The sequence below is a fragment of the Oryctolagus cuniculus genome, chromosome 3 (genome assembly GCF_051225735.1).
Source record: "Oryctolagus cuniculus isolate XC-2025 breed Fujian yellow rabbit chromosome 3, ASM5122573v1, whole genome shotgun sequence".
Lineage (NCBI taxonomy): Eukaryota > Metazoa > Chordata > Mammalia > Lagomorpha > Leporidae > Oryctolagus > Oryctolagus cuniculus.
This window is the reverse complement of record NC_142869.1, coordinates 174,015,220-174,042,101: the sequence shown is the minus strand read 5'-3', so window position 1 is coordinate 174,042,101 and position 26,882 is coordinate 174,015,220. Positions and strand designations below refer to the sequence as shown.

Here is a 26,882-nt window from a genome sequence, read left to right as displayed (position 1 = left end):
AAGATGTCCAGCACTGTTTTATCCTTCTCTGGAAATTGAAGCTAAGGCCCAGAGCCCAGGACAAGAGATGTAAAGTGCCCCACGTGTTAATTCCGGGACAGTCACCTCACGACTGGCGAGGCACGAATACCCTCTCCCCCGCTCCACAAATACAGAGATGTCTGTGAGATTCCTTCCCTTTCTGCCAGGTGAGCCGCTCTTGTTCTCCTTCATTGGAGCCCTTGATGCTACCCCTGCAGGGTGTGGACACACTGGGACGTGGCAGTTAGTGCAGAGCTTCTGAAGGAGCAGCCCAGCAGAGCAGGGAAAGGTGCGGCTGCTCCCGCCACATTCCAGGTTCTCTCAGCAACGAGGCTCAGGGGTTTGGAAGCAGGGGGAGGGACGCGGAGGTTGTCCATACAGCCACAGGCCACAGGATGGCGTGCCTGCCCAAGGGCAAAGTTGGGGGGCAACACTTTCCAGCTCCCTCGCTGGGACTGGTTTTCAGCATCAGAGGGGTGTAAAGTGAAGCTGAGCACTACCCCAAGGAAAGCTCACACAACAGTCACCTGGTTACCGCCACCCCTGCAGGGGCCAGTCACAGGTGGAGCCAAGCCGCACGCGGTCCCACGTCAGCAGGCATCGGTACTCCCTCCTTTTTGGATCCTCAAAGTCAGAAGCGAGAGTTCGCGAAGGCCTAGGCTACATTCTCGGGGAAGGATTCGAAGAGCAGACCTCAATGTCACCCAGTGCCAAGCTGCTGGCACCCCAGACAGAGCTGGCCGGAGCTGGGGTGGCAGGCACGTGGGCTCTGAATGGGGCTTCACACTGAAATTCAAATATGGTTCCCACTGAGAGTAGAATGAGGCTCCTCCGACGGCACAAAGTGACTGCATGTGTTGGAATTCTGACAAGATGTCATTTAGGCACCAAACTGCCAGTGAGAAAAAAAGGTTGACAGAGCACAGTTTCAGGGCAGTCCCTGGAGGAGAACTATTTTGTGTTTACGCCACAATGAATCCTCCCCTAAAACTTCAAAGTGAAGAGCTGGATCTTTGTTTTGTCTTATTATCTGACAATTTGTTTTTCGACCACAAAGCTTATTTGTAGTGAACATAGATGTATGTGGATTTCTCCACCATTTTGTTTTGTGATCTTTCCTTTGCTTCTTTCCCTCCTTCCCTATCTTCTTCAACCAACTTTTCCTCACCCATCTGGGAGACCCGTCAGATCGCCGCCTCCCCTCACTCCCCTCCCCGGGGGATGTATTTAGAAGCATCAGCAACAAAGACACAGGTCTAAGAATGGAACCCACCAAACCGCCTTGGTGCTGGTTAGGTTTTATTTTAACAAGATGTTTTCTGTCCATTTGTTTTTCAAAATATCAGTTATATCAATATTAGAAGTGTAAACAGGTACAAAATATACAGTACATAGAAACAATTTTCTTAACTAGTCTATTGCCTAATAAAAGTACGCATGAGGGAGCTGAACAAATGGATGCCAGGGCCTCTCCTCCACAGGGAGAGGAGGTACTCACTCTGGGAGAGGGCCACAGGCAGTCAACAAAACAGGAATGGGTATTCGTGTGGTGGGGACAGCACTGTGGTAGAATCAAGAAACCTGGGCCTGTTTCTCATTCCAGCCTGAAGAGAACAGGCTTGGGGGCAAGCCGCAGACTGGGAACTCAGCTCTCACGCTGCCTTCCGAGTACCCCGTGTGGGGGTGCGTGCACTCACCGGGGAAGCTGGGGCGCAGCCAGGCAGCTGCTGCACCCGAAGTTTCTTTGAGGCTTGATGATCTGACTCATGCAGGTGCGGGATCAATCTTTTTAGAGGGCGAAAATGGAAACCTTTTCTCCCCCAAACTGATGCTCCAAGGGCAGGAGCCGCATCCCACTGCGGCCCTTCTCAACGCCGGGTGCCCCACTGTGCACCCACAGTGAGACTGAGATGGTCCCCTTTGAGCCTTTACTCTCTCATGTCTCAAAGGAAAGAATGCCTGCCTGCCCCACCTCCTGGAGTCAGGGCGCTGATCCCGCCAGAGGCACAGGGCAGGAGTGGGCAGTGGCAGCGACACTTTGCTCTTGGCTCCGGGGTGACCACCAGATGTCTGCGGGCTCCACTCCTCGCCTCAGCTTCTTCACCCTCCCAAGACCAACACTGTGGCTTCTGACAATGCTGCTTTACAGCCCGGGACTCACTCAACAGGGGCCGTGGCCAAGTTCCCTTCAGAGAGGTACCCCAGGTGGCCCCACATAGGGAAAGGCCAGACCATGGCCAGCAGTTGAGGGGGCCTTCCTTTCTGGATGAAGAGGCAAGCTGGAGTTGTAACAGTGGCTCCTGGGTGGGTCCTTCCTGCCGAGTGGCAGCCCATGTGCAGACCCGCCCACCCTGGCAGAGCAGGGCCTCAGCTCTCTGGGGGGGGGGGGGGGGGACCCATCCCTAGCAGTCAGTGGGGCCGGGGCCTTCCGCACCTCCCTCCCCAGCCGACGGCTTCCCAGTACTCACCTGTCACTCAGCAAGACACAGCTAGGAGGTGCCCTGGAAACCAAGAGCGTGCTACAGATTCAAACCCGCGCTTACTATTACTTTCCAGCTTTTTTTTCTTTCCCCCTCAAGAATTAAAAACAAACAAACCAGTTTTGCAATTAAATTACTTAAAATTCTACGGTGCTCAGTTTCACAATCAGAATTCTACCTTGGTTGGAGGTGGAAGCTGCACTGACAGTCTGGCGTTTTCCAGTGATGAGTTCTGCAACTGGGAAATCTGGTTCCCACCCCGCGTCCGCCTCCGAGCTCAGCCTCGCCCGCTGTCTACAAGACGGATTTTTACATTTGGGGCTCACGGCGCGTGAGGGGTGCCTCACAGGTCCGCGCCGTCGGCGGGTCCCAGGACACTTAGGCCACAAGTCCAGTCGGTCACAAGCTCTGTTGAGGCCAGGGGTCCTTTGGCTGCGGGGTTCTTGAAGGGGTCCGGCGGCCCCGGGGGCAGCGGCGGCAGCGGCTGGCCGCGGGCCGGCGCCTTGGCGCCCGCCGCGTGGTTGCGCTGGTGCTTGCGGAGGTGGTCCTTCCGGATGAAGCTCTTGCCGCACACGGTGCAGGTGAACGGCCGCACGCCCGTGTGCGTTCGGTAGTGGTCGATGAGCTTGGAGCGCTCAGTGAAGCGCTTCTCGCACTCGGTGCAGGGGAAGGGCCGCTCGCCCGTGTGCAGCATGCGGTGGCGGATGAGGTGCGCGGGCCGCGTGAAGCAGCGGCCGCACTCGCCGCAGCGCAGGGCGCTGCCATCCCGGGCGCTGCCGCCGCCGCCGCCGCCGCCGCCGCCGCCGCCGCCGCCACCTCCGCCGCCGCCGCCGCCGCCGGAAGAGGCTGCCGCCCCGGAGCCCGCCGCGTCCGGCAGGCCGCAGCTGCGCTGGTGGGCGCTCAGGCTCACCTGCAGCTGGAAGCTCTTCCCGCACGTGGCGCAAGTGAAGGGCCGGCCCCCGGGGGGTGCTGCTGGGTGCTTCTTCAGCCCCGGCTTGTGGCCGAAGCCTTTTGTCCGGCCAGGGTATTTACAGGGCTCGTTGAAGGGCCGTGGGGCCTGGCTGGGGTCCAGGATGGCCTCTCCATTGTCCGGGGAGGAGTAAGACAAACCCTCTGGCCCGGTCCTGGGGTTCAGGCCCACTGGAGGCTTACACCGGAAGTTCCAGCCCCACCGGACCCCACCAAAGAGCCAGTCCCCGGGGGCAGTGTCCTCCTGGGCCACGGCAGGGCTCAGCTCCCCCATGTCCCTCTCGGGCCGGGCGGGCTCCCGCAGCCCCAGCACGGCGTCCTGGCTGGGGAAGGAACTGCCCTGACTTTCCCAGGCTCCTTCCTGGACAGGGCTAGGGAAAAACCTCGTGGCCTGGCCGGGTCCGAACAGGGCCCCGTGAGCCTCCAGGTCGGTAGGGTGCACAGGTGTGGCCACCACCTCCTCTTCCTGGACTTCTGTTTTGATCACAATTTTTACATCTGCTGAGGGAAACAGAAAAGCAGAAATCATTCGGGCCCCTGCCTGCTGACAGAACGAAGGGTCTGGCGCTTTACCTGGACACACAATAGCTGCTCACTCAGCCCGGAGGCACCATGCTGGGTGCCGCAGGCCCAGCCTTAGGACCAAAGCCCTGAGGAAGACCCCCTCTCCCCCCACGGTCAGGGGGCTGCCTCACACCCAGAGGATGCTGTGTCCCCACACCTGTCACATCTGTTCCCAGGGCCTGTTTTCACTATGGCTTTTAGTGCTAGTTGTGAATTTATCCTAAGAATGGGTTCTGACCACCGATGGCTGTGTTGCCAAGGGGCAGAAGCACGGCCGTGGGGTCAAGACGGCTCTGAGGCTGTGCCGCGTCTCGGCCACGCACCCACTGCTCTTCAGGAACAGCTCGTCGGTGCATGTCGCCTGGTAGGCTTGTATGCCGATCAGCCAGATCACGTCCCGAAGCATCTTAGCATGCCAGGAGGCCGCTAGCTAAGGATAAACACACAAGTGAATGTGCTTTCTTTTCTACACGTGCACGTGAATCTCTGGGATCTTGGCTTGCAGCACATTTTTGGGGATGCTAAAATATGGCCGGAATTCTTACTTGAAGTAGCAGATAACCGGCCTTCTCCATGTAAGTAAAGGGAACACTAATACACCTGTCTTTGGTACTGCGCCAGTAACTAAGGAATGGCGTGGATCTGGTTTTGTTTTCTTCCACGTTGGACCGCAGCCACTGGCCGCCTAGTCCAGGGAAGAGGCATCTCCTTCAAGGGTACCAGCTTCTCAGAGCAGGCTGCTCAGCACTGCTCCACAAAGGAACGGTCTGAAAGCTGGACAGCCCAAGACAGGAGTAAAGGACAGAATGGACGAAGAGTGACATGATCACAGGTGACCAACTGCCTGCCGGCTGAAAGGTCAGAGCAGTTTGCCAGTGATCAGGTGCCTGGGCCGAGGCTTCCCCCGGCCGCCGCCGCGGCCTCCCCCTCGCCCAGCTCCCTGTACCTTCCGTGGAGGCTGCCGTGTTAAGCTTCAGGGTCCCGTCCGAGCACGCAGAGGAGGGATGGTGGGGAGGGAGATCTGCCTGCCAGGACGTGGGTGGGATAGTGGTTGAAAAGGTGGAATGGACGCCTGCGATGGAGAGAGATCAGAGGCCATGGGTCAGGGGCAGGCCGGGGAGCCGAGGGCAAACACGGGAGGAGAACGGCTAAACCCCAAGAGCGCTCGCTCACTGGAACTTTTCTGAAGGGCCACAGTGACCCGGCCTCTGTGAGCCCAGTGCCTTCTGCCCCTCCTCTGAAGCACCTGGAAGGCCCGAAGTCCCCCACTGACTCACAGTCCTCCTGAATAGGAGGCCACTGATGACCTCACTGCCCAGTGCCGGGGGCAGGAAGGGCGGCCGCGTAGCTGACCGAGGGGCTGAGAAATGCCCGGGGACAGCACCGCCGAGCTCCCAAGGCCCAGCAGGTGTCCTCTGGGGTAGCTCCTGCCTCCAGGTGGGAAAAGCCCAGCACTGGCCAGGACAGCTCCCCACACGCTGCCAGGGTGTGTCTGCTCCCACGTCAGGTACTCACCAGATGTAGCCTCTGTGGAGATGTCTCCTGCTCCGGAGTCCAGCTGGCTGAGGCCCCAGGGCTCCTCCCCGATATCAGGCTGCCCGGCTGCCCAGGCCTCCACGCCCAGGGCCTGCTGCTCCTGCAGCTGGAGCTCACCCTCCTGCTTGATCTGCATCAAGAGGTCAGGGGCAGGAACCGGGGGAGCCGAGCCTGGGGAAGGGATAGTGTGTGAGCTGCAGCAGCCCGGCCCTGTGGCCCTGTGGCCCTGTGGCCCGGGGCAGACACGCCCCCAGCTGGAGAAAGGGCTGAGCTGGGGAAGGGAGTGCCTCAGCACACAGGGCCTCCAGGCAGAACGTGAGGTCTCCTGGATTAGGGATGAGCAGGATGGGACAGGCTGTTTGAGAAATGCACACTCTCGGGGACAGGCTGCTGGTCCACGGGAGGCCTGAGCCCTCCTGGGCAGTGCCGCTCTTCTGTTAACACTGGGAAGCCAGATAAACCTGAACCGCCATTGCTGCCCCTCCTCCCAGACCCTCTCTCTATGTACAGGTGTTCAAGGGAGCCCAAGACAAAGATTCTGGATATAAGAATCAAGGAGCAAATGCAAAGCCAAACCGAGCGTTACAGTGGAGTGTGCATGACCCACACAACTGCTGGGATGGGATACAGGCTTTCAGGACTATGGAGCAAAGAGCCCTGTGGCTTGACATGCCCAGTCTGTGAAGCAGGGGCTAGCAAACTACATCTATCTGGGGCAGCTATCAGGAAGCCGCCCACGGACCCACAGCTAAGCAAGAAATCAGAATCCCATGTCCACATGAAATGCATCTACACACAGGTGCGGAGAAGCTAAGCCGAAAATCCACAGGAAAACTGGCTGAGAGCATGGTAGCTCAGAAGGACCCAGCACTGCAAATGCAAACCTGCCCCACAAAGGCACCCCTACACGGCAGGCCACAAGGGGCTCCACTGCAAACTAAAACCAGAAGGAAAACTAAAACTCCACAAACCAAAAGGCTATGAGAATCATGGCAGAAAGCACTTGCAAGAACTGCTGAAAAGAGGACACTTAATGATACGTGACTTACGTCTAAAATATGAAATGAGGGAATACGACCTCTAAGGCAAGAACAGCAAATTATTTTTTAAAAGGTAAATTTGAAAAAGAACTAAACAGACATTCTAGAAATGACAAAAGCAGTCACACAAATTAAAAACATGATTGATGGCTTCACAGCAGACTGAAAATAGCTGAAGAGAAAATTAGTGACTTGGAAGACAGATCTGGGAAAATAATCCGAAGCACAGCACTGAGAGATAAAGAAATGAAAAACAGGACAGAAAAGAAACATGGAGGACAGATTGAGAAATTCCAATACAGCCAGGTTGAAATATCGAAAGGAGAGAGTAGAGAAACAAGTAAATGACAAGCGGTAAACAAATAATGGCTTAGAATTTTCCACAACCGAAGGCATTATGAGCCCATAGTACAAAAGAACACACTAATACCCAAGAAGGAAATGAAATAAAGTAAACCAACCAAGACAACACTTAAATGAAGTGGAATAAATCCCATTTATTCCAGAGGCAGAGGGAAAATCTTAAAAGATACCAAAGACAAAAGAAGGATATTTCAGATGGAAAGATTTCCTTTGGCAACTAGGTCATCAGAAAATAATAAAATATTCTCAAATGCTGAGGGGAGGTATCTGTCAACTTATTTTATGAGGTTACTTTAATTTGATTGCAGAAACTAGAGACAGTATATGAAAAAAAAAATCTGTAAAATGACCTCATTTATGAACAGGTGTGCAAAAACTCTAAATTAAAAATTACAAATCAACTTCAGCAATGTATTTAAAAAAAGTAATGCATTATAAAGAAGGTGGGTTTTGCCTAAGACCTCAAGGATAAGTCAGCACTAGCAAATATAATAATATAACTCACAAAATTAATAGAATAACGGTGAAAGTAACACAATCATCTTAGCAGATATAAAAGCAGCATTGAGCTCTTCTATTTTTGGCAGATAGCTGGCTACATCTGCAAAGAAACACAGAAAATTCTCCCAGTATAGAATATCTAAAAATGATGGGCGCCGGACTCTGTACTGGTTGCCCCTCTTCCAGGCCAGCTCTCTGCTGTGGCCCGGGACTGCAGTGGAGGATGGCTCAAGTGCTTGGGTCCTGTACCTGCATGGGAGACCAGGAGGAAGCACCTGGATCCTGGCTTCGGATCGACCGTTTGGGGGATGAACCAACGGAAAGCAAGACCTTTCTCTCTGTCTCTCTCTCTCTCTCACTGTCTAACTCTGCCTGTCAAAAAAATAAAAATAAAAATGATGGGTAAAATATAAAAAGAAATATTTTATTCTAACGTACTCTTTGTGAACTAGCATTTCTGATGTGTGACTTGGGAATCAAATCTGCATTTTAGGAAGCTCCCCAATGTGGCTCTGATGCATATTAAAATTTGAGAAGTTCAAAACGTTTATGGAAAAATAGAATTAAAAAATAAATTTTTTTTGAAAAATTTAAGAAAAGGGTTCATTTTCATCCATTTGAAAGGTGGATAAAGAGAGAGAGAGAGATTGATAATCCATCTACTGTTCCATTCCCCAAATGACACAACAGCCAGGGGTTTGCCAGGCCAAAGCCAGGAGCCCAGCACTCCATCCAGGTTTCCTGCATGGGTAACAGGGGCCCAGGTACTTGGATCATCATCTGCTAACCCCTCAGGTGCATTAGCAGGAAACAGCATTGGAAGTTGAGTACCTAGGACGTGGGCATCACATAGTGGCTTAACATCACAGTCACAATGCCTGCCCAATTTTTATATCCATACATAGATTTCTCATAATATAAACTTCCATAAATTTTTTGAAGACCCCAAATACAACTCCAAAACTGGTGCCTATATCCTAGACAGTACCCCAAGGTGTCAGGGTATGGGGAAAAGAATGGTAGAACTTCTTATATTCATTTTTATCTAAAAAGTAGAAATGATTGCTGGGGTTGGAAGAGCTGAAGGAGTGGAGGCAACAACTGGTTACCTGAGAAGGGGCACAAGAAAATCTTCAGGGTTGATGAAAATGTCTTGACTGTGGTGACAGTCACATGGGTGTAACCATTTGTTAGGACTCTTTACGTTTTAATTAACCCTTCAAGAAAGTTAATTAAAAAAAAAATTAAGCATGGATGACCTACAAATAAAGTAAGGAAAACAAAGGGAGGCCGGAGACTAAGAAAGCCCAAGTCAACGATGGCAAGCTGGAGACCACTCCCTGCCCTCCCTGCGTCCAAATGCACTGTGCACGCCTGGGCGAGAGGGGTGTGAGAAGCTCGCTCTGGAGATATCCCTCACTGCAGAAAACCTACGACCCGGAAGGGCGATATTCCCGGCGCACTAAACTTCCAACGAAAATCAAAATCAAAACCTGCCCTGTGGGGCTGGCGTTGTGGCCCAGTGGGTTAAGCCACCACCTGGGATGCTGGCGTCCCCCATGGGCACTGCTTCACCACCTCCCTGCTAAGGCACCTCGGAGAGCAGCAGAGAATGGCCCCTGCCACCCAGGTGGGAAATCAGGAGGAAGCTCCTGGCTCCTGGCTTCCCTGGCTGCCGTGGCCATTTGGGGAATGAACCAATGAATGGAAGCTCTCTCTCTCTCTCAAATAAATAAAAAAAATTGTAAATAAATAAATAAACCTGCCCCACAGAGACTACCTGTCCTGACCTTGCTAGAGGCTCAGGGGCAGAGGACTCTTCCCATGGAGCTGACACCGCACGCCGGCACTCGACACTCAAGGGTATCTGGGGCCAGGAGGGCCTGAGTCTGTGCTGCCACCAGGGGAGCAGCAGAGGCACACGCCGCATTCCCCAGAGGCAAGTGTTCAACCAGCGAGCCCACAATTCCCTGCCACCTCCTCCACAGCAAAACCAGCCACTTCCAATAAAGTCAGTGGGCACCGCGGCCTGGGAACTGACCTGCAGACACTCTGGACGCTGGAATTACCAGACAGAGAACATAAAGTTTGAGATACTTAGAGAAATAAAGGGGGCAGAGAAAATGTGAGAAACGAGACTATCGAAACTGGCTAATCAAATTTTGAAAAATAATCAAATCTAACTTTATAACTGTAAAATAAAATCAGTGGCTGGTGCTGCGGCTCACTAGGCTAATCCTCCGCCTAGCGGCACCGGCACACCGGGTTCTAGTCCCGGTCGGGGCGCCGGATTCTGTCCGGTTGCCCCTCTTCCAGGCCAGCTCTCTGCTGTGGCCCGGGAGGGCAGTGGAGGATGGCCCAAGTGCTTGGGCCCTGCACCCCATGGGAGACCAGGATAAGTACCTGGCTCCTGTCATCGGATCAGCGCGGTGCACCGGCCGCAGCGTACTGGCTGTGGCAGCCATTGGAGGGTGAACCAACGGCAAAGGAAGACCTTTCTCTCTCTCTCTCTCTCACTGTCCACTCTGCCTGTCAAAAAAAATAAATAAATAAAAAATAAAATCAGTGAAATGGAAAAATCCAAGGAATGGAAACAATGACACAGAGAATGGTGGGCTAACTAGAAGCCAGATCAGAAGAAAGTATTCAGACTCGAAGTAAAACTGAAAATACGACAGAGGTTTGAGGAAGTTCCAGAGCGAAGGCCTAGAGAACGGGGCTCAGACAATTCTCAAAGAGAAAGGCCAGCAGACTTCCCCAAGCTTCAGTACCTGAGGCAGGATAGAGGGAAAGGAGTCCACACCCAGACACAGCAGTAAACGGTAGGCCACTGCCGACACAGGCCTACTGCAGACAGAGGAAAGAGAGACTGCCTACAGGGATGGTGCCTGCACTGACGGCCGGCTTCTCCACAGCAGCAGGAGCCAGAGGGAGGGTGGATGATTTTTAAAGGCTAAGAGAAAATAACAGTCCAACTGGAATTCCACCTTTCAAACGCAGGAAGAGAATAAAGATACTTCAGATAAACTCACACACAAACACATGCTGAAAGTTCACTAGCATCAGACACAGAAAATATAACTTCTGAAGGAAGAACAATTTCTAAGAGCTTCCCTAAGAGAACATAAATTGATGTGAAACTTTCAAGTAATTAAAAATAATAGTGTGGGAGCTGGTGCTGTGGTGCAGGTTAATCCTCCGCCTGTGGTGCCGGCATCCCATATGGGCACCAGTTCAAGTCCTGGCTGCTCCACTTCTGATCCAGCTCTCTGCTATGGCCTGGGAAAGCAGTGGAAGATGGCCAAGTCCTTGGGCCCCTGCACCCACGTGGGAGACCCAGAGGAAGCTCTTGGCTCCTGGCTTCGGAGTGGTACAGCTCTGGCTATAGTGGCCATTTGGGGAGTGAACCAGCAGATGGAAGACCTTTCTCTCTGTCTCTCCCTCTTACTGTCTTTAACTACCATTCAAATAAATAAATAAAATCTTAAAAAAAAAAAATAGCTTGAAGATAAAAACTGTTTCCTAATGGGATATCCAATGTGGAATACCTGTCTTAATTTTAAGTGTTTTAGAAGCCACATTAGAAAAGCATAAGGAAACAGTTGAAATAAATCTAAACAGTATACTTTATTTAACACGAATATCAAAAATGTTACTTCAACACATAACCAATGTAAAACTTTACACTCTTTTTTCTACATCTTATTTTTTGTAGTTTTCAAAATCACGTATGGATTTTATCTTAGCACATTCCTTCCTTCCTTTTTCTCTTTTCTTTTCTTTTCTTTCTTTTTTTGACAGGCAGAGTTAGACAGTGAGAGAGAGACGCAGAGAGAAAGGTCTTCCTTCTGTTGGTTCACCCCCCAAATGGCCGCTATGGCCGGCATGCTGCGCCGATCCAAAGCCAGGAGCCAGGTGTTTCCTCCTGGTCTCCCATGCGGGTGCAGGGCCCAAGGACTTGGGCCATCCTCCACTGCCTTCCTGGGCTACAGCAGAGAGCTGGACTGGAAGAGGAACAACTGGGACAGAACTGGAAGGAAGGCATTTTATAGCTTTGTATTATTTATGTTAAAAAAAGAGAAAAAAGGTCAGAAATTAGTGGGCTAAGTAGTGAATGCAAGATATTAAAGAAGAGGGGCCGGTGCTGTGCCACAGTGGGTTAACGCCCTGGCCTGAAGCACCCGCATCCCATATGGGCGCCAATTCAAGACCTGGCTGCTCCACTTCCGTCTAGCTCTCTGCTATGGCCTGGGAAAGCAGTAGAAGATGGCCCAAGTCCTTGGGCCCCTGCACTCACGTGGGAGACCCAGAGGAAGCTCCTGGCTCCTGATTGGCACAGCTCTGGCCACTGTGGCCAGTTGAGGAGTGAACTATCGGAGGGAAGACCTCTCTCTCTCTGCCTCTCCTCTCTTTGTGTAACTCTGAATTTCAAACAAAATTGAATAAATCCTAAAAAAAAAAAAAATTTAAAGAAGAAATAAGACATCAAAAGCTTGTAAAAGGGGCTGGCACTGTGGAGTAACAGGTAAATCCACCACTGGCAGTGCCAGCATTTTACATGCGTGCAGGTTTGAGTCCTGGCTGCTCCACTTCTGATCCAGCTCTCTGCTATGGCCTGGGAAAGCAGTAGAAGATGGCCCAAGCCCTTGGGGTCCTGCACCCACGTGGGAGACCCAGAAGAAGCTCCTGGCTCCTGGTTTGGCTTTGGATCCGCACAGCTCTGGCCTTTGCAGCCACTTGGGGAGTGAACCAGCGGATGGAAGTCTGTCTGTCTGTCTGTCTCTCTTTCTCTGCCTCTCTGTAATTCTGCCTTCAAATAAATAAATAAATCTTTTTTTTTTATATAAATTTTTTTTTGACAGGCAGAGTGGACAGTGAGAGAGAGAGAGAGAGAAAGGTCTTCCTTTTACCGTTGGTTCACCCTCCAAAGGCCACTGTGGCCAGTGCGCTGTGGCTAGCGCACCGCGCTGATTGGATGGCAGGAGCCAGGTGCTTCTCCTGGTCTCCCATAGGGTGCAGGGCCCAAGCACTTAGGCCATCCTCCACTGCACTCCCTGGCCACAGCAGAGAGCTGGCCTGGAAGAGGAGCAACCGGGACAGAATCCGGCGCCCCGACCGGGACTAGAACCCAGTGTGCTGACGCCGCTAAGCGGAGTATTAGCCTGTTGAGCCGCGGCGCCGGCCAATAAATAAATCTTTAAAAAAAAGAAACTTTGTAAAAAGTAGAGAGGAAATTAATAGAATAGTGTAAATTGGGGCCAGTGTTGTGGCATAAAAGGTTAAACCACCACCTGTGATGCTGGCATCCCAAGTGGGTACTGGTTCGAGTCCTGGTTGGTCCACTTCTAATCTAGTTCCTTGCTAATGCATTTGGGAAAGCAGTGGAAGATGGCCCAAGTGCTTGGGCCCCTGTACCCATGGGGGAGACCCAGATGGAGTTCCAGGTTCCCGGCTTCAGCCTGGCCCAGCCTCGGCCGTTGTGACCATCTGGGGAGTGAACCAGCAGATGGAGGATCACTCTCATGTCTCTCCTTTTCTGTCACTCTGCTTTCCAAATAAATAAAATAAATCTTTAAAGATTAAAAAAGGAAAATGATAGGAAGCCCACACACAACAAAAGGAGTAAATTCGTAAGAGAAAATAAGAATACAAGAATACAGAGAGCCAGATGTTGGCTCATTGAAGAGACTAGTAAGCCAAAGCATCTTCAGCAAGATAATCAAGAGAAAAGGAGACAACACCATAATCAATCTGAGGAACGAGGAAGGGAACAGAGTTATGGATGTGGTGGAGACTGAGAGGATAAAGAGGAGGAGCTGGCGCTGTGGCACGGCAGGCTCAGCCAAGGCCTGGGAGGCTGCAGCCCCTATGAGCACCAGTTTGAGTCCCACCTGCAAACGAAAACAGAAGGAACACATCACAGCTTCTATCTTTAATGCCACAACCACTTAAAGACAGTCTGACAAAGGAAAATTACAGGCCTGCTTCACTCGGGAACAAAGATTCAAAAATTCTAAACAAAATAATTAGGTAGTATGCTAGATCCAGCAATGTACGTAAAGGCTTATGACCAAGTTAGCTTTACTCTAGGATTGCAAGGTTGGTTCAACATTAGAAAATAACACAATTTACTACAGTAGCAGGTTGGAGGAGAAAACCATCTCAATACATACCAAAAACATATTTCCTAAAATTCAACAGTCATTCCTGTTAGAAACACCTAGCCAACCAGAAATATAGGAAATTACTTTAGCCTACTAAAGGGTATTTGTAAATAAGACCTTTAGCAAATATTATACTCAATATGAAAAAGTTAAAAAGTATTCTCTTTAAAATCATGAACCAATAAGAAACTGTCATATTACTTCTATTTAAGATTTTCTGAGAGTTCTGTCAGCATAAGAAAGCAAGAGAAAAATAAACCCCAAAGATTTGAGAAGAACTAACTTCTTATTAATCATAAGTGATGTGACTACTTTTCTGAGACTCTGAGAAGTTACAGCACTAATGACAATTTTCGCCGGGTTCCTGGATAGCAATCTTCACCTGAAAGACAAGCACACTTCAACACACTGTCGGGGGTCCAGGGAGCTCATCTATAACCAATGTTCTTTCCAGTCCTGAATTTTAAGAAAACAAATGAGGAAGGCAAGTGAGACTAATCTACTTTTATTACTGACGATTCAGAATGCAGCTTTTATCTGTGAGCAACAGGGATTCTGAATGCTGACCCCAGAAGCAGAAAGTTAGCTACTGTACAGACAGACCTGTCCCCAGCAGAGCAGCAGCTGCCGACCCTGGAGGCAGCAGCCCAAGGACTCTGCTCAGCCAGCTCCAGCGAGGGACATCCCACGCGGTGTGCAAAGGGCAGAGACTGGAACAGTCTCCAAACCAAGCTCCCGTCCAGGAAAGGGGCAGGCGTTCACGGGCTCACTGCCCCCAAGGCTCCAACGTACGTCAGCGACAATTAGAAAATGTGGAGGAAAAAAGATACCCCTGACAGGAGTGATTAAAACACAACAATACGGAACCTGGGACCACACCTAACAAGAAAACATGAGGGAGCTTTCTGGTAGAAAATGGTCAAAGTTCGCGGAGGCTTCTGGGCCCTGCCAAGTGCCGGAAGAGGCTACTGATGAAGGGCATGACTCTCCAAGGTGCTTCACGGTAAAACATCCCCGGCTGGGTTTTCCTTAAGACTTGATAAAACGATCCACAAGTGTCCCTGAAATAGCAGAGGAAAAGAACACGGTGCTACCGAACGGTAACCAGGGCCCCCTCACAGGGCCACGGGCCCCTACCCGGCGGACTATGAATTTAAATGTAAATGGCAAAATCTTCAGACTTTTAAGAGGAAATATCTGGTGTTGTATGTTCTAGGACCTCGAGGGAGGGAAAGTTCCTTACCTGTTGAAGGCGCGTCAAAGACAAGACTAGGAAATCCAAGCACACTACCATGAAAAGCACCCAATCTTTAAAATATCCCATAAATGGAGAAGATAACAGCAACACACGGAAGCGACAGAGAGATTTACATTCAGAACATGTAAAGAACTCTTGCGAATCTAAGGAAAAATGGACAAAAGACATAAATGGGCACACCACAGAAGAGGAACAACAGATGGCCCATAAATAAAGGATCCAATCATCAATCGGGAACATGCAAACTTTAAGCCACTTCACATCTACCGGTTGGGAAGAAATGAAAACAGCAGTTCTGAGGCTGGGGAGGGTGGGGTTCAGCAGGAAGCCCCGAGGCGGTCCCCCAGCTTCAGAGACACTTGGAAGCCAAACAAGCACCTCTCCTTAGCCCCAGCAGTTCCCTCCTGGGTCTGAACCTAGAGGAACTTTTACACAGGAACAAGAATTTTCCCAGGAGTATTTCCTTAAAAGCCATGTGAAACAACACAACACCCACCAGGGTAGGAAGAACGAATGCGCTGCTACAAAGTATAACATGGTGGACATGAAGGAACTACCGCTGGCTCTCACACACACCCTGTCCAAGAAGAGCCACTGAGAGAAGAAAGCGTGTGCTAGGATGTTCAAAGACAGGTAAAGCCAAACAACGGAATTTAGGAATAGAGAGGGAATGAAATGTAAAGCAAAGGGCTGATTGTGTTTATCTACAAGAGGAAGGAAGGGGCGACCGAGGACCTTCTGTGACCCATTTCTCATGCTGGGTGTCTGGAACGTGAACGTTTACAATCTCTACATATTAAAGGAATCTTGTTCTGCATGTGTTTTGCCTGTTGTAATATATAACACAACAGTAATGTTTTAAAAGAAATAAAACAAAGTATTTAAAAAAACTGCAAACACTTGATACAATATAACTCTCATTCACAATAAAAACTTCTGGCTAGTCGGAAGTAGAAGGAAATGTCTTCAAACTAAGAATATCTTCAAGGCACTGTGACATAGTAGGCTAAGTCTCTGCCTGCAGTGCCAGCATCCCATATGGGCACTGGTTCGAATCCTGGCTACTCCACTTTGTATCCAGCTCCTTGCTGATGGCCTGGGAAAGCAGGGAGCTTTGGCCCCTGCATCCGCTTGGGAGACCCAGGAGGAGCTCCTGGCTCCTGGCTTCAGAATGGGTCTGTCTCGGCCATTTCAGCCATTTGGGGAGTGAAACAGCAGATGAAAGACCTCTTTTTCTCTGTCCCTCTGGCTGCAACTATGCCTCTCAAGTCAATAAATAAACCGCCTTATTTTTTTTTTTTAAATAGATGATTGAATCTTTTTAAAAGATGTATTTATGTATTTGGGAAGCAGAGTTAGAGAGAGGCAGAGGCAGAGATAGAGGACTTCATCTGCCAATTCACTCCCCAAATGGCCGCAACTGGCAGAGCTTGGCAGATCCAAAGCCAGTAACCAGAAGCTTCACCGGGGTCTTCCACACGGGTCCAGGGGCCCAAGGACTTGGGCCATCTTCTGCTGTTTTCTCAGGCACATTAGCAGAGAGCTGGATTGGAAGTGGAGCAGCAGGGACTCCAACCAGTGCCCACACGAGATGCCAGGCACTACAGGCGGTGGCTTTGCCCACTTTGCTACAGTGCCGGCCCCATACGTAAATCTTAAAAAAAAAAAAAAAAAGTCAACAATATACCTATATACCAGTAGTAACTATTTACAACAGGCACCTAATTCCAAAAATCCCATTTACAATAGAAACAATTCTCAGGAGAAAACTGTAAAATCTTATTCAAGCACACAAAGCAGCCTCCAGTGAGTCTTCCCATGGACAGAAAGGCTCAACGCAGTAATGAGGACGATTCTCCAGAAATCATAAAGTAAACTTCCAACCACGTTTTCTTAGAAATGCAACCTAAAGATTCTAAAATTCATATAGCAGAACAAAGAGAGAAGAAAAGCTAAAAATTTTTGAAGAACCAGCAGGGAAGGTTTGTTTTACTAGCTGTCAAGACTTAACTATGCAGCTAAAAGAACAGAGGATTGGCACAGAGGGTGTGAGATCCACACAACAGAATCAGAGCCCAGAAACAGCCTCTCCACACACGGAAAGCAGTTCACCACGGAGCTGGTGGCGCATATCAGTGGGGAGGACTCTGCTGGAAAATCAGATGTCTCTGTGGGGAAATAATTAAATCCTCCCTTGCAGTTTATATAAATATTAATGCTAGATGGACTAAATGTGAAAAGTCAAACTTTAAAACTTTTATAAGAAAATATAAGAGGGGTCAGCACTGTGGCATAGTGGGTAAAGCTGCTTCCTGCAATCCTGGCATCCCATATGGGTGCTGGTTCGAGTCCCGACTGCTCCACATCCAATCCAGCTCTCTGCTACGGCCTGGGAAAGCAGTGGAAGATGGCCCAAGTCCTTGGGCCCCTGCACCCACATGGGAGACCTGGAAGAAGCTCCTGGCTCCTAGCTTCGGATTGGCGCAGCTCCAGCCATTGCAGCCATTTGGGGAGTGAACCCGCAGATGGAAGACCTTTCTCTCTCTCCTTCTCTCTGTGTAAATCTGCCTTTCAAATAAATAAAAAAATATATAAGAGAATACCCTTCTGACCTTGAGTGAGGCAGGCAGGCAAGCAATATCTATGACAGTAAAAGCACAGATCATAAAGGGGCAGACTGGTATGTCTGCCTGACAATAAAACCTTCCATAAAAGAACTACAAAGTTAGAAGACCTACCACACCCTGGGAGAAGATGCTTGTAATGAAAGTAACAGGTATTTGTTCTAGATATGGATCCAGAAGTCTTCAATCAATGAGAAAATGAAAGACAACTCAGTAGGAAAACAGAAAAAGATTCAGGGGCTGGCACTGTGGCACAGCAGGTGAAGCCGCCGCTTGCAATGGCGGCATCCCCCTGTCAGAGTACCACCTCAAGTCCCAGCTGCTCTGCTCTCGATCCAGCTTCCTGCTAGTGCACCTGGGAAGGCAGCAGAAGTTGGCCTGGGGGCTTGGGCCCCCACCACCCATGTGGGAGACCCAGACGGAGTTCTTGGTTCCTGGCTCTGGACTGGCCCAGGCTGTTGCAGCCATTTAGGGAGTGAGCCAGCAGATGGAGGAGCGATCAATTAACTGTTCACGCTTGCTCTCTCTGTCATTCTGCCTATCAAGTAAATAAATCTTAAGAAAAAAAAAAAAAGAATCACAGGAGAGGAAATCAAACAAACATAGGAAAAGAATTTTACAATAGAAACAACTCTAAGGAGAAAACTGTAACATCTTATTCAAGCACACAAAGAAGCTTCCATCCAGACTGGCAAAAGTTTCATTATGAAAAGTGGGCAAACAGGTACTTGATATCTACTGGCAGTAACCACTGGGAGAGAGACTGGCAATGACAGAGGTGAAAACAGCACAGCACCCTGGCCCGCTCCCTGAGGAAACAGCACACGGACACCGAGACACATAAAGATGCTACAGCAGTGTCACTTGTGATAATAAAGAGCCACAAATCGCTTAGGTGCAAATCAATGGAATAATGGAAACTAAATTATAATATAGTTGCATCTGTTCAAGTGCTTAATGTGTTAAAAGAAAAAAAAAAAGCTTGCTCTATACAGATCAACCTGCATAATTCTGAAATGCAGAATGAGTGATAAATACAATGATATTTATTTACGTGATTTTTCAAAGCATAAGACTGCATTATATCCTGTTTATGGCTACATATGCACACAGTTGATATTTAAAATGTGGATAGAAAGGATAATATATCAACTTCAGGACAAGTTGTCACCCTAAGGCAGAATGGGACTAGGAGATCCAAAGTAGGAGTTAAATGTCACACACACCCTTTGACAACACGCTTTAAATTATGAAACAGTACATTCAACAAATACATAGAAAATTCCTACTTGGTGCTACGCAGTACTCTAGGTGACTAAATGAGTCTATGAGTAAAAAAAGATAAACATTTTTGTCCTTTTGAGATTTACACCCCAATGCAATGAATCTATAAATAACGTGTGTGTAAAACAGATGACAGTATCTGAAATGAACCAATCAAACCAGGAGAGGAAAGTGGAAATCCTGGATGAGGGAGGGTGACTGGGGGAGTGCTGTCTAAGCAAAGGCCCAAAGGAGGCCATGAACTGAGCCAGAACTACTCGAGGAGCGCTCTGGCAGAGGGCCTGACCGTGCAGACGTGGGCAGGGCAGGCCTGCAGCCTGGCTACGGGCTATGTGGCTCAGACGGGAAGACAAGATGTGCAATCTTCTAAATTAAAAAAAACCGCTTTATTTATTTTTCCTTATTTAAAAGGCAGGGAGAAAGAGAGACAGACAGACAGAGAGAGAGAGAAAGAGAGAGAGAGAGAGAGAGAGAATGAATGAATGAATATCTCCTCCCATCTACTGGTTCACTCCCCAAATACCCACAAGAGGAGCTGGGTCAGGCCAAAGCCAGGCGCCAGGAACTCCACCTGCACCTCCCATGTGGGCGGCAGAGACCCAAGTACTTGAGCCATCACCGGCTGCCCCCCAGAGTCTGTGCTTGCAGGGCGCTGGAATCGGGAGTGGAGCTGGGATTCGGACCCAGGCGCTCTAACATGGGATGCAGGCATCCCAAGCGGCGTCTAACTGCTGTGCCAGATGCCCTCCCTGGACATGTGTTTTAAAGGGCTCCCTCGGTGGGGTCAACAGCAGACACCCGGGCATGAGGGCCTGGGGAGCAGGGTGGAGGCCTGGAGGGACCGTGCACAGATGTGCAGAGAACTGGAAGGACAGAAGGCAGCTGGAGGGCGTGTGGGGAATGGAGATGGAGAAGGGGTGCACAGCCATCTCCAGAGACAGGATGGCCTTGGGGGTGGGCAGAGAGGGGCCTAGCACTGCCTGTGAGCAAGGGTACTGCTCCCAGCAAACCTGGGGTCGCTGGGTGTGGGCAAAAGAGCGCCACGGGGAACCAGGGCCTCAGGGAGAGCCAGGGCTCAGATGGTGCAGGAGTGGGTGGAACACACAGATCCCAGGGGCTGGCTGAGCACGGGAGACCCCGGAAAGCACTGGAGGAGGATGGTCTGACGCAGGAGGGAAGGAACCAAGTGGGCATGAGGGCTGAGCTGCGTCTGGCTGCACAGACAGCAGTGGACAGGGGAGACAGGGGAGCCACGTGGGACTCCTGCTGATGACCCGAGGTGCACGGCGGCGACTCTGAGTGCTGGTGGGGTCTCACCAATGACCAGCGTGGTTCCAGGCCCTTACCCATGCCCACTGAATCCTGTAAATACAGCTGAAGCAGCCCACCCTGAGCTTCCCGCCCAGGTTAAGAAGCTGGAAGCCCCTGTGTCACACGCCTCTTTCCAGGCAGACCATGTTCTCGTCATGTCTGTCCTCCAGCTCTCAGCACTCTCCTGGGCTAAGCTGGTGAGTACGTGAACGAAATGGACATGGGTTTCATCACACACGAGTGAGTAACACAGGTGTTGGGGGGAAGGGAAACCCAGGGGAGCCTACTGGAGGTGGCAGGGGTCAAGCCTGGAAGAGCCGGGGTCTCCCCAGTCAAATGAGACTGTCATTCACCCTGCAACCTGGCAAAGTCTCCCCTTCTTGTGCCTACTTGACCTCTGCTTGACTTCCAAAGGTGCCGACTGGCTCCACCCTGGCACCTGGGCCCAGACGCACCCTCAGTAAATCTCCGGTTCTCATCACTGAACCACACAGCGACCAGTGGGCTTGCGCTCTGCAAGTGCTAATGGGCTTACGGGAAATTTGCTTCTTGGATGGAGGCAGGGCTGATGCTTCATAAAATTATGAACGAACTAAATTTTGCCTGCCATACTCTCCCACCTTCCCTGTCAGTGCCTCCCTCTCTCTTGTCCTAACCCTGTGGCCAAGGCCGTCTCCTTCCTAGACTGGGTTTGCTGCGTGTCCTTTCTACCTCAGCAAGGACTGGCTCCTGGAGTGCTGGCTCAACAGGCTGGAGGTTACAACTCACTGTAAAGCACTGAGATTTAACGAGTGAGTTGGGAGTTTCTCCTTGGCGCTCCCGGGGCAGGGGAGAAACATCGCACCTGGCCCTCTGCTTCCTGTTCCCACTGGATGGATCCCCTGGAGTCTCCCTGGCTTCTCTCAACCCCTCACCTGGGCTTGGGTCCACAGGAACATCCGGAATCTTGGGGCCAGTGCGCCGCCAGGTGCATGGCTCCTTCCCTTGTTCAATCTGGGAGAGAACCTCCGGCTTGGAGATGGCATAGTCTGGGGAAAGACAGGAGGGCTAGCTTTGGCCGTGTTCCAGGGAGAGCTGGGGACAGGCAGCCAGGAGAGCCAAGGTCGTTCTATAAACTCAATTTCTCGGTTAGTGCCGGGCAGTGGTTCTCAGCCATTGGCAACTCTGTTCCCTGGGGTGACATTCAGCAAATTCCGGAGACAACCTGTCAGGGCTAGGGACTGGGGGAGAGGGACTCCTGGCTGCTGACAATCCTGCGGTACACAGGACGGCCTCCCCAGCCCAACAAGCACTGTGGGGGCCAAACCCTGAGGAGCACTGGGACAGCCTCCACACGGAGCAGCAGTGTGCTTCTGCAAACCAGAACAAACCGTCAGGCCTGCTCCGCCCCCATGCCCACTAAACACGCCTTCCTGTCCTGGGGTCACACTTGGGCAGCGTCACAGGTCAGCAGCATCTGGGAAGGCAAAGCTCTGGACCAGGAAGAAAATGCCCACTGCCTGCAGCCCAGTCTGGCCATGTTCTGCTGACCCACCTAAAGGCCACACATCTCCATGGGAGACGGCTGAACAGTCTTGCCTAAACGTGGGGTCACTGACGCACTGCATCCTGGAGACGTAGGAACTTCTCCACTCCAAGTCTCCACGAGTACAGACACAGCCATGCTCCGGGCCTGGCTGGCAGAGGGGCCCCACCTACGCAAGCTGGCGTCCCCAGGGCTCATCCCTGGTAGCAGGAGGAGCAAACTCCCTGCAAGGGAAAAGTTTCTAATGATTCACCTCTTGCTGGGGTCAAAACAGCCTGCATGAAGGCAGGGGTCTGAGGACTCGCAAAAGCCCATGCAGCAGAAAAGTGAGCGTCGGGCCTTACCCAGGGAGACCAGCGTCTCGTAGTTGCCCCTCATCACGTGCTTGTACAGCTCCTTCTGCCAGTCCTCCAGCTTGCCCCACTCCTGCTCAGAGAAATACACGGCCACGTCATCAAAGGTCACGGGCACCTGGAACCACAAGGGTCACACTCACTCGCCCAACACTGACAGGCGCGGCTCCTCGGGCTCCCCCACCCCCGGGCACCCCCGGGCACCCACGGGCTACCTTGGGGACCTCCCCCTTGCTGCCCGGGGGCAGCCGCAGGATCCAGAAGTTCCTGTTACGCAGCAGGTTCTCCACGTTCTCCAGGCGCCGCTGCAGCAGCCCGTACTCCTGCAGCAGGGTGCCCAGCACGGCCCACTTGCCCTCCAGCTGGCTGCCGAACTCCACGGCCGTCTTCTCGCAGTCGGCCAGCTTCTTCTCGGCCATGCCGGTCCGACCTTCTAGGGACAGCAAGCGAGCTGCCTGCGATTCAATCTTCCTCTCCATGGCCTGAATCGTAGCCGCCATTGTCCACGGAGAAATCTTCAGGAAAAAAGAAAAAGAAAGCAGCTATCACCTATAGCATCCACCGTGATTCTTCGGTCTGTCTCCCCTGGGCGTGGGGGAGCCGGGGTGGGACGGGAGAGCCTGCGCTGGGCTCCGGATCTCAGCCTGGCGGCCTGTGTCTGGGGATAACTCTGCTAGACCTAGGCACTTCCAGCGCACTGTGCAGACTCCTACCTAGGCACCTGCTAACCTGGAGCCGCACTGCTCTGTTCACAGCTCAGTGCTTGATGCCTGGGAAGCACCGGGTACAATTTTGCTACATAAACAGTGACTTAGCACTGCGGGGGCATTTTCATGGAGAAATGGAAACCCGCTGATCTACCCCAGCCAGGCTGCCTTCCCGTCCTGATCGCGTGACGACCTGGCAAAAATAAACAGCTTTTTCACTGAAACGGCACAGATGAGAGTCTTGCTGTTTCCTCCAAAGCATCTCACCTCCCCTTTCCATAAACAGAAAAACCTAACGACCCTAGGGCAATGCAACTTCGTCTCCTCCTGACAAGCTGAAAGCTCCACTAGCTACTAGCTTAAAGAGCTGAGTGTTACTCATTTATTTATTTATTTTTTTAATATGTCAACCATCCAGAGATTCTTTTTCTTTCCCAATTCCCACCCCTCCCAAGGTAAAAACGCTGGTCTCAGGCACTTTTGTGGCTGCACCAGGATCAGCCTGGCGAGGAGCTGCACTTTCATATACGAGGCAAGCACCAGAACACCTGATGCTTCCTGGTGATTGGCAATAGCCACAGGGCGCCTTGGGTGGCCAGCACTTGGGAACAGGGAAGAAAGTGCCCATCTTACTCTGGGTGGGGAGTGCCTAACATGCATCTGCAGCTGGGACCTATGGGGCAGAGAGGAGGTCCTGGTACTGGCCTTCTCCTACAGGGACTGGGCAGGTGGATGGGGGTGGGGGTGGTGGTGGCGGCGATGGTTCCTTTTTAATATTCTGGGGAATCACTCCTAAGCAAAAGGCTGGTGACTACTTGCAAAATAAAGTGACTACTAGGAACCAGTGTGCATTCATTTAGAGAAAGTCACTGAGAACTACAATGTGCATGGACACCTTAGGAAACGGAGACAAAAGGAGTTTGGGCACAGGCAGGGGAAAAAAAACCTGTCCAGGACAGAGCTTAAGAGAGTCTATGGTTGTGGAGCAGGTGTGGGAAACCCTTTTCCTGCCAAGGCCATGTGGATATTTATAACATCACTTGCAGGCCATACACAATTATCAACTGAAAATTTAAGCCTGCCATAGATGTATTGAATTTCAAGTCTTGCCTGTGGTTGCCTTGGCAGGGCCAGACCAAAGGATGCAGCCAGCCTTCCGTTCCCTGCCCCGTTGTAGAGGGACCTGAAGGAGGTAGGACTCCAGCTGGGTCTAGGATGGGCGGTTTGGGCCAGGCAGAGAGCTGTCTCCAGGGGAAACACTGATGGGTGTGGAGCAGGTGGTCTGGCCCTGGCGCCTTTCCCTACTGTAGCAGGCTGGCACCCTCTGGGCTCCTGTGAGTCCACCTTCTCCTGACGGCCACCTTTCCCCCTCTGCTCGTCCTCCCGCAGGCCAAATCTCTGCCATACAACCCCAGGTTCCGAAAGTTCACCACCCAGCTCCTCACCCCTGAGAATCCTACCCGCCCCCACCCCACAACCTTTGCGATGCAGAGGGCACCCGCACAAACTCCTCCTTGACTAAGATACTAGTCTATAGCGCCTGAACAACAGGCACTTCTCTTACCACTGTAACGGTGCAGGAAGCCCTACCTGAGGGCTTTGTGGCACTGTGCGGGGATGCTCCGCAGGGGAGCGGACACTCAGCGGCTGCAGCAGCTGGGCAGGGAATCCCTGCTGGGCTCCCCACCCACAGCACCGGGAGCAGGCATTCGGCCCCCTGCCAAAGTCGTCTTCCCCAAGCCCACGGTCGCCTTCCGGTCTGGTTCATGCCCTGCGCTGTCCCATCTTTCTGCCTCACTCCCTGAAGAGCTCCACCCGTCGAGCTCAGCTTGATGCAGCCCTAGCCTTCCGGGAGAGCCCCGCTCGAATCGCAGAAGCCGAGTGCCGCGCCAGGAAGGGCGAGCGCGAGTGTGCGGGCACCCCCGGCTTCCAGCTCCACGCCAGCGCTCGCCGCGTCTCGCACGATCCCAGCCAGGGTACCTGTCTGCTTCCCCACCATCACAGCCCCTGTGTCTTCCGCACTTCCTCGCCGTGCCATCCCGGGCAGGCGGACTTCTCTAGGCCTCCGGTATTCCTTTTGTATTAGCAGTACCTACCCCGCAGGTTGGCTGTGAGGACAAGATAATGGCTACACCGGGCTGAGCGCGGCGCCGGGCTCTGCCAACGGCGGCGAGTGCCCTCGGCGCCCACCCGGACAGGCGGAGCACGCAGCGCGGCTCGGGGTGTGCGGAAAGGAAGCCGGACACCTCCCAGGTGCCACCAGGCCGCTGGGGGGAGCTGGGGGAGGGAAGCTCGGCAGAGAAAGGAGCTGCGGGTGGGGGCGCGCAGACGCAGGGCAGCGGCTGCGGCGCGGCCGAGCAGCCCCGCGGGGCGAGGGGAACTCGGCGCGGGGCGGCCTCCGGCGCGGGGCCGGCCGTTCCGCCCGCGCTCCGGCTCGGCCCGGAGTGGGGGGCCCGACCGCGGGCGCCGTAGGCCCCGGCGGACCCCGCGAGCCGCTCGCTCGAGCGCCAGGCCCAGCGGCCCGCTCCGGCCCCCGGAGCTCCTCCCCGGGGCCTGCGGCGCCGTGCGCCGGGCCCGGGCCGCCCGGGGTCCCCAGGCCCGTGCGCGCGGCGCCCGCTCTTACCGGAGCCGCGGCCGCCTCGGCCATGGCCCTGCGCTGTCCGGCCCGGCCCGGAGGAAGTCGCCGCCGCCGCCGCCGCGCGCAGGCCCGGCCGCCGGGTCCTCTCCGCAGGCGGCTCCGGCGCGGCCCTGCCTGCCCCGCCGCCGCCTCCTCGGTGGCCGGCCCGCCGCCGCTCCGCCCGCAGACGCGCCGCCGCCGTCAGCGCCCGGCCCGTCCACACTGCATCCTGGGAGCCGGCGCCGCGGCCCGGCCGACGAAGGCCCGTGAGGCTTCCTGGAGGCAGCGCGGCCGCACAGCCCCACCTGCAGCCCGAGAGGCGAACGGCAGCGCGGCGCCCGCCCGCCCGCCCGCCCGCGGCCCCACCCCGCCCCGCCCCGGAGCCGGGGCCGCACCGCCCGGTCCCCGACGGCCGCGCGCCCGCTGCGCCGCTGCCTCGGCCCCGCCGGCCGCGGTGGCCCGGGCGCGCCCCCGGCCCCGGCGGCGCAGGCTGGCGGGCGGGGTGGCCTGCGGGGCGGTGTGCGGGCCCCTGTGGCCGCCCGCGGCCAGGCCTCCCGCTCGCCCCCGCGGCGCCCGGGCGTGCCTCGGGCCCCGGGCTGGCAGATTTGGGCTTTAGTTTTTGGACAGCTGTGGCTCTGTCTTTGGCCTGAGATGAATACATGCTTCCAACAATAGGATTATAGTTCGGTAAAATCCGGGTAGGCAGCCACTTGCAATTTTCTGTCACCTATTCGTCAGAGTGACTATTTTTCACGGAAGGAGCAATGGCATACAGTACCCTCAATTGAAATGATTTCGGTGAAGAATTTGATATTTGAGGAGAAGCCTGTGCAGAATAAATCCCATTGCACATGCACTTTTTTTTTTTTTGCTATGGGATGGTGTATATTGTGTGTTAAGGAGGACCATCAATACGTATTTATTGACAACACGTATGTACTTCATGTGTAGCAAGTACATGTCGTGTTTAGTCTGAAGCGTGCCTATCAACATACTCTAGTGTTCTTTAATAGGAGCCCGCGGGATGTTTCCGTTCATTTTCTAACTTCTGCTTTATCTTGTAGTAACAGGAGTAGGATTTTGATGGTAGATACAGAAAGACAAATACTGCACGTTCTCTCGCTCCTATGTGGGAGCTAAAACGATGATCTCGTCCGAGGGGAGCTGAGGAGTGGTTACCTGAGGTGGGGAGCGAGGTGGGCGGGAAGGGGGGGATGGAGAGAGGATGGTTGAGGGGCACTGCAGGAGGATACGAGCAATAACTTCTAATGTTCTAGAGCACGATTAGTGGAGTATTTCAAAATATCTTGTGCAAAGGGTTTTCAATGTTCCCAACACAAAGGATACATTTCCGAGATGATAGGCCGGTTGCTTCGCTGTTACACACTGTATACACTGAAATGTCACCCTGTACCCCATAAATATTTCAGTTACTATGTGTCAATAGAAACAGCTTTATTAAAAGGAAAGTCTCAAGGGGAGAATAAAAAGTATCATCAAAAGACATTATTTTTAAACAAGGACAGAATAAAAGGTAAAACTCCTGAACCGGAACTGGCAGATGG

At 52.5% G+C, this 26,882-nt stretch overlaps 1 protein-coding gene across 6 annotated transcripts; it reads right to left on the bottom strand.

The window, feature by feature from the left end:
• Positions 1-1,278: 1,278 nt before the first annotated feature.
• On the bottom strand, positions 1,279-25,665 carry ZNF746 (zinc finger protein 746). Of its 6 annotated transcripts, none has more exons than XM_051849841.3 (7): positions 25,324-25,665; positions 22,209-22,508; positions 21,985-22,111; positions 21,030-21,143; positions 5,550-5,741; positions 4,981-5,106; positions 1,279-3,971 (listed from the first exon to the last, which is right to left on the bottom strand). In XM_051849841.3, the coding sequence occupies exons 1-7, from the start codon at positions 25,345-25,347 to the stop codon at positions 2,845-2,847; spliced, it is 2,010 nt and encodes a 669-aa protein (XP_051705801.3). In that variant the 5' UTR covers positions 25,348-25,665; the 3' UTR covers positions 1,279-2,844. The 6 variants fall into 6 exon arrangements, with proteins under 6 accessions (XP_051705801.3, XP_051705802.3, XP_051705803.3 ...); XM_051849842.3 differs by having other exon boundaries at positions 1,279-3,968; XM_051849843.3 differs by having other exon boundaries at positions 21,985-22,066; positions 25,324-25,572.
• Positions 25,666-26,882: the final 1,217 nt, after the last annotated feature.